The sequence below is a fragment of the Malaclemys terrapin genome, chromosome 6, assembly GCF_027887155.1.
Source record: "Malaclemys terrapin pileata isolate rMalTer1 chromosome 6, rMalTer1.hap1, whole genome shotgun sequence".
NCBI classification, from domain to species: domain Eukaryota; kingdom Metazoa; phylum Chordata; order Testudines; family Emydidae; genus Malaclemys; species Malaclemys terrapin.
This window is the reverse complement of record NC_071510.1, coordinates 129,666,699-129,680,473: the sequence shown is the minus strand read 5'-3', so window position 1 is coordinate 129,680,473 and position 13,775 is coordinate 129,666,699. Positions and strand designations below refer to the sequence as shown.

Below are 13,775 nucleotides of genomic sequence, written 5' to 3'. Positions count from 1 at the left end.
GCAGGATCCTGCGTGGCAATGATGACAGTCTAGCCAGAATCCCAAGGAGCTCACACAACCAAAACAAAAGCCCCGTCTTTCTGCTGGGAATAAAAATGATTTCTAGCCAAAAGGCAATGTCCTGAATTGCAAACCATGACAACAATACTGGAGACGCATCTATTAAAGCTAACAAGGAGCCCTTGTTCAGAGGAGATGGCCACAGGCCAGCAAACCACATATATTAGCAACTCAGAAACATTGTACTTGTCCAGATAGATCACTAGTGACAACTCCAGAAACAAGATTCAGGGATGGGAGAGCCTGGGACCTTTTCTGTTGGGGATTCCCCATCCCCCCAGAAGTAAAACTGGCCCTTAGCAAATGGGATCTTTCACTTTTGAACAAAGATCATGCTTTAGGTAGTAGGTTAATATCTTCACTTATAGCTTTGCAACACCGCTAAAGTCAGCGAGATAGAGGAAAGCTGGTCTTGGGATTAAGGGCCTGGTACTAAAACTCAGAAGATCTGGGTTCAGGTCTTGGCTCTGCCACAGATGCCCTGTGTGACCTTAGGCAAATCTCTTACTCTCTCTGTGCCCTTGGCTTCCCCATCTGCTGTAAAATGGGGGTGATAATAGTTGCTTTGTCTGCCTTGCCTGTTCAGATTGCAAGCACTTTGGAGCAGGGACTGTCTGTTACTATGTGTATGTACAGCACGCAGCAGAATGGGGCCTTGAAGTGCTACCATGATTCAAACAAAAATAGCATGGATGTAAATGAAGATGGGATTCGGCCCAGTGTGCCAAGTGGAGCAATCATCTCAAATAGTCTAAGAGGGTAGATTATCATTCTTCTCCAGTTTATATGCCTCTCCAACCTCCCAGTGCAGCAGGCCTACTCCATGGGGCAGCTATAGCCCCACCTCATCCCCAACCTCTTTGGGTCTGGGGGCATAGGCGCTGATTCTGTGGGTGCTCCAGAGCACCCACAGAAAAAAAATGGTGGGTGCTGAGCACCCACCAGCAGCCCCCCATCAGTGCCTCCCCCTCCCCCCAGCACCTCCCGCCTGCCATGATTAGCGGTTCCGGGGCATGCAGGAGGCACTAGAGGGGAGGAGCAAGGGCAGGGCACGTGCAGGTGAGGGGGCGGAATGGGGCAGGAAGAGGCGGGGCAAAGGCAGAGCGGGGTGGGAAAAGGCGGGGTGGGGCCTGGGGTGAAGGGGTGGAGTGGGGCGGAGCTGGGGGCAGTACCCCACCCCCAGCACATTAGAAAGTCGGTGCCTATGGCTGGGAGCGTACCTTGGTAGCTGTCCGTCCCTGCACTCCTCTGAGCACAGGGACTATGATCATGACAGGCTTTTGTGCTGGTAGTGCAAGGTGAGCAGTCTCTTTATCCACTCCTACCCACCAGTGGTGCAAGCAGAAATCGTTTCTTTCTGGTACTGCTCCCCATGTGTCCCTCCATGTGACTCCTCCCCACCCTGCCCCCAGACCGGGGGCCCCACCCTCTCCCCATCCCCTCTGACACTCCCCTTTGTATATACAAACATCAACATGCTTAACTACTCATGGTCCCCCCCAGTTATTTAGTATTCAGTCTATTTATATGGAATATGGGAGGTGGGTGAGGAGCCATTTCAGCATATGTATGACTTATTAAAAGACAAATTTTAAGTAGAACTGTATCCTAAACTGCTTTATGGTATTGTACCCAAACACTGCATTTCAATGGGGGATTCAACTTTCTTTATAGGAACAGACTCCTGAAACTCTTACTAGTCCACAAAAGAGGTCCATAGTCATGCAAATAGTCTTATTGTCTTCAATGGGATTGATCAAATGATTAAGGGTTTACAGGATTAGGTTCCAAGTTTGTAAATTGTTCTGGGCGAAACTGACAATGCCTGAACTGTCAGATCAGAAGGAGCTTCATTCAAATAACGGTGGGCAAATGTGTGATAAGTCTTAGCTCCCTTGCTAAGATGAGGAACATATTTTCAGCAAAGTTCTTGGCAGATTCCTGAGGCAGCCGGTTTAAGGCTGTCAGTGTCTGGCATTTTAATCTTCACTTATAGTTCTCTCACCCACAAAGCTGGAAAATGAGGCATTTGTTTTCTTTGTTTTGATGCTTCAGTTCCAGTTAACAAAATGCATGTTAGACGAGTTTGGCTACAAAGCAGAATTCTATGTAGACTGGGGATAACGCCTGATTCCAGTCAGGCTGCAGAACTGGGCTGACATCAGTATCCAAACATCCTCTGGTCAGTGCAAGCAGAGGCATTCCTCTACTGATTTGGACTTGATGTGATGCAGTATGGATGTCATGGATAATTCAGACCAATGGGGAGAAACAGAATCAAAAACACTGTTTAAACACCTTCTGTCCCTCCACTCCTCCCCTCTTGAGGACTCCTGACTAACCAAAGCCTTTGTTTCAGTTTGTTAGCATCTGTATTGTGCTGTTAAAGGCATTTAAAGAATGAATGCCCTCCCTAGCCATGTTCTGCTCCTTTAAGGAGCAGAGTGCAGCCCCACTCCAGAGGATGGTGCGGGGGATAGCCCCAAGTCTTTCCGGTAACCCGTACCTACTAAAAATTTCTTGCCGGTACTGAGTACTGGAGGGTACTGCCCTGCTTGCACTCCTGCTACCCACCCACCTTTTGCAAAGGCCGGTCCCCATCTGACCTTTAACAAGTGAGCTGGTACTTGCTGAATTAAAGAGATCTTGTTAGGTCTATTTGGGGCTTCTGTGCAAACCAACAGCAAAAAGACCATTTCCATGGCTTTTAATAGACAGAGCTTATTTTTAAAGGCAAAATATTCTCCTGCAGCGTTGGCACCGCCCTGCTAGCACAGGAGAAACAGAATGTGAAATTTACTAGCATCAGAGAAATTGACTGGTCTGTTTTCATTGTCAGGGCTGAGGGAAGTACACGATTAAAACTAAGAGCAGAAGTAGCATAAAGTAAATCAGACTGTCAAATTCTGTCAGTTGTATTAATCCAATGTAGTATTAATAACATACGGGAGCCTTAAATTTAATATATGATTCTTAACCAATTTGTATCCCTCCAACTGAAACAAACCCTGTTTCATCAGCAAAGAATGTTCACAATGATTCTAACTTCATCAGCCTGAATTACACTGTCACATTACAGATACAGCTTAAATTTACAAGGACGTATTTAGCAGACGAAGTGGCAGGCAGTCACAGACGCGGTATTTGCAGCTAGGTCACTACACCTGTGAATTCCGTTTCATTTTCCAAACACTGCAATTACTGTCCCTGCCATCTGTCATTTCCAGAGAGTGTTTACCTTCAGCAGCAGCTGCTGCTTTTAGTTTAATTTTTTGTTTGTTTGTTTGTTTCCCAATCTGACTGGAGAGCTGGTAATGCCCTACTCTACAGTCTGCTTTTTAAATTTAAAAACAAACAAATACATAAAAATAGCGAGAAAGGAGAGAAAAAATATCCAGGTAGAGAGGAGATGGGAGGGGTCCTTTGGCAGCTCCAGCAGGATACAAACTGAGCCAGATCATCTCCATCACAGTGTCAGTGTGAAGGGTCCCATGATGCAAACTTTCCTCTTCCTGCAGTGAGAGGACGGGCTTTGCTCTCCTTATCCCAGCCCCTCTGCAGGGTCAGAGATCAGTGGATAGGGAAGGAGCAGACAAAGGGCAGGAGGGATGCCAGGAGTGGGGCTAGAGGGACACTCTTGTGTCGTCCAGCACACCCTCCCCCGAGCTCTGTGGAAAAACAAACACAACTAGTTTGGGGCAGCACTGGATCTTCTGACTTCCCCTCCTGCTGAGGGCACCACTCTTCTCTTAAGAGCCGAGCCTGTGCAGGAGCTGTGGCAGCATGGCTATATTGAAACCATGCTGCAAGGGAAACAAGCAGACCCACAGAGGACTTCAGAGCCAGCACTTGCGGGGTTCTGGGATACACGGCTGACTCTTCTGCATTAGAGGAGCCTCTCAGTGTGATCTCCCAGAATCAGGTGTCACATGAGTCACAGATTCTCACAGATCCATGCCTCACAGAATGATCCCAGAAAAACTAGTGTGGGGCTCCTGCTCCACCCAGGAACTTCTTCCGGCCAGTATTTCTGTAGAAAGAGCTGATCCTGGCCTGTGAGAATTCCATGTGGAACGAAAGAGCTGTTTGCTACAGTAAGGATTCATGTTCAAGCTGGAGGAGTGGGTGGGTGGCGGGGTGGAAGAGGATACACCTCTACCTCAATAGAACGCTGTCCTCGGGAGCCAAAAAAATCTTACCGCGTTACAGGTGAAACTGCGTTATATCGAACTTGCTTTGATCCGCCGGTGTGCACAGCCCCACGCCCCCCCAGAGTGCTGCTTTACCGCGTTATATCCGAATTCGTGTGATATCGGGGTAGAGGTGTATTTATACAGAGACTCTTCAGCGGCGTCATCACCCAGCCCAGACAGGTCAGTCAGTTATTTTTTGGCAAGGTCCAAATTTCTTGGGCAAGGTCTAGTCAAAGTCCAGGTTCCAGAGAAAATCATAATAATAATAATAATAATAATAAGTAAATAAAAAGATGTTGGGATCCGTTCAAAAGCATCTGGCGGTCCGGATTTGGCCCCCCCCGTCTGCCTATTTACTAGCTGAGAGAGGTAGAGTACAAGTCAATAGCATTTCAAAATACAGCAGAGAGAGGGGTTCTTTCTTTTTCAATGACAAAGAGTTAACATGAAGGAGGAAAATCTAATCATTATGCAAGGCTGCTGATACAGATAGGGAGGCTATTCAAAGATAACAGTATGGCACTCTCAGGGAACTGTTTAGAGGGCAACACTTGTTGACAATTGCTTTCTTTTAAGCTGCTACCCTATTGTAGATAACAACTGCACGCAGCCATTTCAATTAAAACAGACTTCTATTTGGAGTCTGACATTCTCCTAGGGTGTCTGCAACACAAAAGTTGCAGACTGGTGCATGAGTGCTAGTGTATGAAAACCAATTAGTGAAACTGACTAAAGAGTCTGCTAAAACAAAAGGGAGCCTGACCAGCCAACTTTTGTTGTACAAATTGAATGAAATGCAAACAATAAAAGAGCTGCAAAATGGCATGAATTTGTTTGATTTTTAAAAAAAAAAATTAGATTTGCATGATCTAAAGTGATGCTAGTAACACAGGGATGAGAAAATTTGGGCAGCATTCCAGATTTCTAACCATCATGATGGTGTGTGCAATCATGGTAAACACATCTATAGTTGTGCAATATTTTTAAAAAATATCTTATTATTTAACCTGGAAATGTCCCTTTTCGGTCGCTGAATTATATTGTTTAATTTGTAACTTACAAGAGCCATGCCCCACTGCAAACAGATCCTTGTACTTCGGATTCCTGTAACAAAAAAATAAATAGAACAGAGTATTAATTATCTAACTCAACAGATGTGCATGGGCTTCACAGAATAAAGCCAGATTACCTGCCCAAAAGAGCCAACAGTCTACGGTATCAGAGGGGAGCCGTGTTAGTCTGAATCTGTAAAAAGCAACCGAGGGTCCTGTGGCACCTTTGAGACTAACAGAAACCACAGGACCCTCTGTTGCTTTTAACAGTCTACGGCTTGACCCTGCAAACACTTACACAGGTGACTAAAGCTTTGCATGTGCCTAATTTTTCACAGGATCAAGACCTCTGCGTGGACTCAGACAACAGAGGATGTTGGCAACACATGGAGTGGATAAGGAAGGGCTACATCAAAGATGACAACAATAAGATTTCAGTTTCCAGGGCTCCCCGCCTTGTACATTTCACAATCACTGAAAATATGCTTTTAAAAAACCCCTCTATCTTAGAGGAAGAGAGAAGAAGTCTCAGTTTCCACCATTGTGGATACAGGAGCATAGCAACTGCCACACCATATCAGAACAAGAGTCCACCCACTCACTTATCTTGTCTGGCATTGGCCAGTGAGGGGTGATTCAGAGGAAGGCATATAAGTTCCATAACATAAGATCCTTCACACAGATTTTGTCTTTGCCACTTCCCTATTTGGGCTCAGCGACTTTTATAGCCTTCTTCCAAAATTCATGATTGTATGCCAGGCTGTCATGCAAATTGGTCTCTGTGCGGTCCACTGATATCTGGTCCATGTACTGAGTCTTTGGCCTCCCACTTGCTCATCTTCCATCCACAATCGTTGCAAGGGCCATCCTTCCAAAATCGCTCTCATATCTCTGCTGAACATGCCCCTGGCCACGTAGCCTAGCCTCCATCAACTTGTCTCCAGTTAGGGCAACCCGCATTACGCTCCACACAATCTCATTTTGTTTCCTGTCCCAGAGCATCCAACCATTTGACCATCTCAACATCTTCATTTCCATGGTGGAGAGCATACTGATTTTCTCTTCTCGTGGCTGGCCAAGTCTCTGTTCTGTACATTAGGATGGGTCAAATTACAGTTTGATACATTCTCCCTTTTATCTTTATTGGCACCTTTTTAATCACAGAAAACTGGGATCAGCTCCCACCATTTGCACCAGACAGCTTTGGTATGGTGTCCGGCATCACTCAGAAGGGCACCATTGTCACCAACCACTGAGCCTAGGTATTTACATTTTTCACCATTCTAAGCTCTCTGCCTGTAATATCCTTTATAGTGGGTCCTGCTCCTTCAGTTATCAAAGCCTCCGTCTTACCAACATTCACTCTTGAGTCCCAGGTGCACAAAACTGTCTTGCAAGGTCTCAATCTTCTGCACATATCACTCTGCAACCACTGAGCAGCATATTCCAAGGCAGCTCCCTTCGTATACTCTCACTAATCACATCCAAGACAGCCGCAAACAAAAAGGGGCTCAACGCTGACCCCGGGTAGAAGACAATGTTCACTAGAAATCCTCTGCTGTAGCCCCATTTGGTATGAACGACAGCAGACATTCCATCATATATACCTGGATAAGGATAAGACAGACCTATCCTTCCAGCACACCTTTCCGTCACAAACTCCACCAAACAAATTATCTTGGTACACGATCATATGCCTTCTTCCAGTCCACAAAGGTCATTCACTTCCACAAGGAACTTCCTGTCCCAGCTGGTGATCAGTTTATTCCCTGAAGCATGAGGGCTGACCTGCTATACTATACTTTTTGATATAGAAAGCTTTCATAACTAATCTTTCTTTGCAATTTACTAAGCTATTTGCCTCAATGATGGTCATGTGGAAGTGAATTCCACAGGTTAATTTTATGTTCAGTTAAATCATATTTTCTTATCCTTTTAGTATTAGTTGCCTTTTAATGCTTCTTTCTTTATCTCTCCATTTTTACTTATAATAATGACAGTAAGTGATAATTTGCACTCTTTAGGAATAAAACCCAGGATCCAAACTTCCCTGCTCTAACCATTAGATCCATTGTCACTACAAAAAATTTGAAAAACACAAATCCATATCTGGGACATACAAGTCTATTGTTCTCTCTTACTTAGTATTTATTGGAGATGTATAGCAATAATTATTACAGCACAAAATACCCATGAAAACTGTTTTTCCCCCCTATTTTGGTTCTCATTTTAGCTTTATTCTGTAATTCTCACACAACTGTCTCCCCAGTATTTTTCTAAAATATACTTACTGCAGTGGCATGAATGGGATTAAACTAGAAACAGTCGTTTTTCTGGCCTTGGGCCCTGATTCAGCAAGGCACTTAGGCACCTGGTCAGTGCAAGCAGAGCCATTCCTCTAATGATTTGGACTTATCCTTTTGCACATGCAATTACCTAATTGGAACATGCGATTGCATCGGCACTTTATCCTGCTCTTTTATTCCCCGTGCACAGACCAAAGCCTCTGCTTTCCAAAAATAAACTCAACTCAGATATTGTCTTTTCCTACCTCCCCCTAGGCCAGTGCAGGACTGACCCCTCCTGTATGTTCTCCAGAGATCTGTCCAATCTGGTTTTACGATTCTCAAGGGAAGGGACTCTTATTTGTTCCATTGATTTAACCTCTTTGCCCTGGTGCTCCACGCTAAGTCAGCGGTGTGCTCATGTTCCACTGAAGAGCAACGGAATCAGAGCGTGTGCCTGGCACATTCAGTAACACAGCAGGTGCCAGCTGCCCAGAAGCACCTGCACGTTTATCCACCACCAACGAATAATCGTTGAATTGAATTATTCCAAACAAACCGTGTTCCCAGTGAAAGCATTCCAAATGTTTTTATACAAAAGGTTGGGCTTCTTGCCATGATAACGGAGCTACACTTCCAAGTTATGACAATTCACAGGGACGCTGGCTTGCAAGAGTGCGTCGTTTCATTCCATTCTTGCCCAAGGATTTAGGAGATAAAATCTGCAACAAATAAACTCACCAGCAGATGGCAGTAACTGCAAGCCTCTTGGCTTTGTCATACTGAAACTTCCACAGTGGAAGGAGAGTCCCCTCCTGGTCTCTGTATTCATCGGCGGGATCCTCAAAATATTTAAAATCTAAAAGGAGAGGAAGCAAAGATCAGTGCATTCAAAAGGGGTTTGCCTATAACCAGTGCCTGCAGGTGGAGCATAAGATCATTCCTCTCCCCAGCTAAAGGGTAGGCACAGTCACATACCTTCAGAGCTTGTGCCAAAGGCACTTCTCATGCCTGAGATTTATTATTTGTACCCCAGTAGTGCCTAGAGTCCCTAAGTGAGGTCAGGGCCCCACCGTACTAGATGCTGTACGCACACATAGCAGGAAATGGTCCCTGCCCCAGAGAGCTTACGGTCTAATCAGACAAGACAGATAAAGGGTAGGGTTGCCAGACATCTGGTTTTCAACCGGAACGCCTGGTCGAAAACAGATCCTGGTGACTCCGGTCAGCACTGCTGACCGGGCCGCCAGAAGTGCAGTCGGCGGCATAGTGGGGCTAAGGCAGGTTCCCTGCCTGCCCTGGCTCTACGTGGCTCCCGGAAGCAGCCAGCACGTCCAACTCCTAAGTGCAGTGGCGGCCATGGGGGTTCCGCGTGTTGCCCCCGCCCCGAGCGCCAGCTCCGCAGCTCCCATTGGCCACAGAAAGTCCAGAGAAGAGCAACAAAAAATGATGAAAGGTCTAGAAAACATGACCTATGAGGAAAGATTGAAAAAATTGGGTTTGTTTAGTCTGGAGAAGAGAAGACTGAGAGGGGACATGAGAACAGTTTTCAAGTAAATAAAAGGTTGTTACAAGGAGGAGGGAGAAAAATTGTTCTTAACCTCTGAGGATAGGACAAGAAGCAATGGGCTTAAATTGCAGCAAGGGTGGTTTAGGTTGGAGATTAGGAAAAACTTCCTGTCAAGGTGGTTAAGCACTGAAATACATTGCCTAGGGAGGTTGTGGAATCTCCATCACTGAGGATTTTTAAGAGCAGGTTGGACAAACACCTGTCAAGGATGGTCTAGATAATGTTTAATCCTGCCCTGAGTACAGGGGACTGGACTAGATGACTCTATGGTTCTAGGATTCTCATCTCCCACTGAACACACAGGACTGGGCCCTTACAGAACAAGCATCTCTGGGCTGTGATCTTGCCTTCCTGCATCTTGTGAAGCACCGGGCATGCCCACTGGATAGTGTCAACCTGGGACTCGGAGGACCTGGGTTCTACTCCTGGCTCTACCACTGGCTGACCTTGGGCAAGTCATTTTGCCTCAGTTTTCCCATCTGTAAAATGGGGATAATTATAGTGACCTCCTTTGTAAAAGCACTTTGAGATCTGCTGATGACAAGTGCTGTATAAAAGCTAGGTATCATTATTCTATGCAGGTCACTTTGGAGGTAGGTAGACAGCAACAGTAAATGGTGGAGTTCTCTCCCAATACCTACAGGCACAGAGCTCCCCACGCCACAGGGACATGTAGGAGAGCCTACAGTGGTCAGCAAGGCAATGGGCCGGATCTTCAGCTGTGCCTCCAAAGAAGTCAATGAAGCTCTGTTGAGTTACACCAGCTGAGAATCTGGCCAACTATATTGATATCACCCTCCTGTTAGCAGATCTCCTCTCTGAATCAAGACAAAATTTAACTCCACCAGAAAATGCCTCCCCGGATTCCCTGTTGTAATCTTTCTAGGGTTATGAAGATGTAACACCTGCATACTGCAATGTTTTACTTGCAGTACGAAGACATAATCATCCTTGGCACTTCTGAGGTGCTTTCGCACTGAGGATCTCAGGGCCTTTTACAAACTCTCACTAATTAATTTGTCTTCACAGTATCCCTGGGAGGCAGAGAAATATGACTAGCCTCACTTTCCTGATGGTGGAATTGAGGCTCTGGACTGGTAAGCAATTTGCCCAGCGTCACCTAGTTATTCACTGGCAGAGCTAGAAATAGAACCCAGGAGTCCTGACTCACATCTCCCTGCCCTAACCATTAGGCATTAGAATAAAATGCTATAGCCCTCACTTAGGGTCTCTGCCAGAGAGGGGAAGCTTTAAATTGACCTCAGGGCTCCAAAGGAGAGGCCACATGGGGTATATACAGAATCAGTAAATCCTCCATGTGTCCTGGCCATAAACCTTCCCAGGCCAGCGCTACGCTGGGGACTGTGTGGGCTGGCTGTGCCCACCCCCGTGGAAGCAATACTGTGGGTGTCTTATACTGCCCTCATACTCCCCGAGGCAGATTTTCCATTGCTGGGAAGGCTGTGTCCTGGCTTCTGTCAGCTGAAGGGGCTGAATCTAGCTTGTGGATTTTAAATACGGAGCAAGCAAAATGTTATTGGCAACCTTTGGGCCACTTAAAGTGGTCACTTAGGGCAAAGGGCAGCCTATCAGAGGTGGCCTTTCGTGCAGCTTCCTCTGTTACATGGACTGACATGGCTTTATGTAACATTCCATGAACGACTGCACTTTGTCATGGTGACCTTGGAAAGGATCAACATTGTACAGCCAGCCGGTAGAGCAAATGGGAATTCTTCTCAGTTACATTTTTCACTAATCTTCTTCCTCTCCATGTACGGGTGATGATTCCCTGGGAGTCACTTTGCCAGGTGAGGCCAGAGTTGCTAGCGGTGAGTAGCCTCTGACTTCTCTGGGGAAGTGATCAGCGACATGGTACTGATCAAGGGCTTGATGCACAGAATGGTCAATTGTAACGGATTATGGCTGGGCTTTCCAATGGAGTCAGAGTGTTCAGCACCCAAATACCACTGAATAGAACTTTCCTAGGCCGCTTTGAAAACCCACAGCCTGCATTCTCAAAGGAGCTTTCAGCACCCTTGTCACAACGGTGTGCCAGTCTCTTCCGCACAACTGATATCTGAGTGTGAATGAAAGTCCCGCGGTGTAGGCTGTACCTTGTGCAAGGTCATCAAAGGTATTCTGATTGACCATCCGCTCCACTATTTTAGCTGCCTTGGTCACCTTGGTTACATCATCACTCTGCCAAAAGGGAAAAACAACGAGGAGCAATTTTACAACCAACATGTTGAAAGAAAGGGAAATTACTTCCTGTGGCGTGGTTCCCTGAAAATAAGCATAGAGCCCCCCTCTCCTGTTGGATCTCTGGTCTAAGGGGCTTCGGGGTCTCGTGTGAACAAGCAAATATCAAAGGGTTTAAAAGCCTTTCAATAAATCTCAGTGAACTCGACTTTAAGTTGTATACAGATCAACAGTATCATACAGCACATAGCTAACAGAGTCAGTCACACTGTGGGGGAGATTTTCAAAGGCACAAAAGGCAGCTTTGTGTCCAATTGCCTATGAAAGTCAATGAGAACTAGGCTCCTCACTGGCTTAGCACTGTGGAAAATTCCATCCTGCAGGTGGCACCAGAACAGGGGGGCCAGAGGGCCATGCCCCCACCCTCACTTTTAAAAGTGGGAGGCTATTCCCTCCCACTTTTTACCGTCATAAGGGTGAGCGATGGGGAAGGGGGTAGGGTCCTGGGGGGGGGGAAGAGGCGGCACAGGAGCTGGGTCTTGGGGGAAAAGGGGTTGGGTGACTGGGAGCCTGTCAGAGCCACATTCTCTCCTCCCTTTTTTGAGCATATCCCCTTTACTTATCTCTTTATGATACATTAAAAAGGAACCCTTAAAATGGGATTTTCCTGCTTGTACCTTAGCAATACCAACTGTGCTCTGCCCTAGGTTTTGCTGGAGGACTACTTGGAAGTTTCACAGTATGTATATTGGTATTCTCACAATTGATTAGACATGGTGGCAGGGCAGGGTGGTGGTGATGGCTTTCTAACAAAGATTGCCTTTCTCCAAAACATGCATTAGCCATTGGAATTAAGTGGGTGTTAACAAAAATGTAAAAGGTCTGCATAAAAATCACTTCCCCTCAATTGCACTAATTTCCTTTTCTCAACTCCTGCAATGTCTTTTTTCCACTAGCTCTCCAGTCAGCATAGTGCCTGTCGACACTAGAGACATTTCTTAACAATTTCCCACCTTTGCTAACTCTTGTTCAGCTCCCGCAGCATTACCAATGTTAGGAACCCAAGTTTAGACCTGCCATTGGCTGCAATCGGCATCTTGCACTGAACAAGTCTAATGGACACGGTGGTTAAAATGCTTGCAAGCTGAAGATATGATTGAAAGAAGAGAGCAATTAAACAAATTCATATGCCGCCAGCGTATGAATCATAGAATATCAGGGTTGGAAGGGACCTCAGGAGGTCATCTAGTCCAACCCCCTGCTCAAAGCAGGACCAATCCCCAACTAAATCATCCCAGCCAGGGCTTTGTCAAGCCTGACCTTAAAAACCTCTAAGGAAGGAGATTCCACCACCTCCCTAGGGAACCCATTCCAGTGCTTCACCACCCTCCTAGTGAAAAAGTTTTTCCTAATATCCAACCTAAACCTCCCCAACTGCAACTTGAAGAACATAAGATAGGCCATATTGGATCTTCATTGGTCCGCCAACTCCGTTAAGCTGCCTTCAGCAGAGGTCAGTGTTAACGGCTTCAGAAGAATTCAATTCTTCTCCCTGTAATGCCCCTTACCACGCAAGTACTGCTGTCCCAGGATAAGGAGCAATGTCTCTGTTGATCCCCACAGAGATCAACAGGAATATGGCCCGTGTTCCTCTCACTCCTAGGCTTCTCAACGTCATGTCTGACATTGCACCTTGAAGTGAAGATCAGCAGAGGATACTTACTCTATTGTACCAAAACAGCACCCAGGAGAGTTACACTCTCAAAGATGAACAGGAGAACTTGTGGCACCTTAGAGACTAACAAATTTATTAGAGCATAAGCTTTCGTGGACTACAGCCCACTTCTTCGGATGTAGTCCACGAAAGCTTATGCTGTAATAAATTTGTTAGTCTCTAAGGTGCCACAAGTAGTCCTGTTCTTCTTTTTGCGGATACAGACTAACACGGCTGTTACTCTGAAACTCTCAAAGATGAATGCTAGACGGTGCCTTAAAGATGATCATCTGTTTTAATTTGGTGAGTATGAAATAGGCTGACTTTTAAAAAAATGTTTGTTTACAGGAACTGAGCGTGAGCCAATTCAATTCTGTCCAGAAGAAGCGGAAAAGTCATATGTCAGTTTTCTTATTAGCCAGTTAGGCTGTAACTTTTCAGTAACGCAACCATGAATAAGCCCCTGTCTGGCACTAATATAAATCAAAGTAAGCTGTTTTCTAATTGGGTTACTTTCTCTTTCAGGTTTGATTAATTCTGTATCTTATTAAAATTAATCTTCAATGGACTTGATGGGCCAAATTTTTTTAAAGGTCCATTTGAAATTGATTTTTCCTCTGTAAGCCACTCCTGGCCTGGCTCTGACTCTAAACACAATCTCACCAGCTAACTAAATATTTTGTCTGGTTTTTTGAAGTGTAC

The 13,775-nt window shown here is 45.6% G+C and overlaps 1 protein-coding gene across 1 annotated transcript in view; it reads right to left on the bottom strand.

Moving 5' to 3' along the window:
- Positions 1-13,775, bottom strand: part of DNAI1 (dynein axonemal intermediate chain 1) — a 298,189-nt gene that overhangs the window by 234,012 nt on the left and 50,402 nt on the right. The window contains exons 10-12 of the mRNA XM_054031240.1: positions 11,275-11,359; positions 8,332-8,449; positions 5,314-5,357 (exon numbers count right to left, since the gene is read on the bottom strand). Coding sequence (XP_053887215.1) covers positions 5,314-5,357; positions 8,332-8,449; positions 11,275-11,359 — 247 coding nt within the window. The remainder of the gene's footprint in view (positions 1-5,313; positions 5,358-8,331; positions 8,450-11,274; positions 11,360-13,775) is intronic.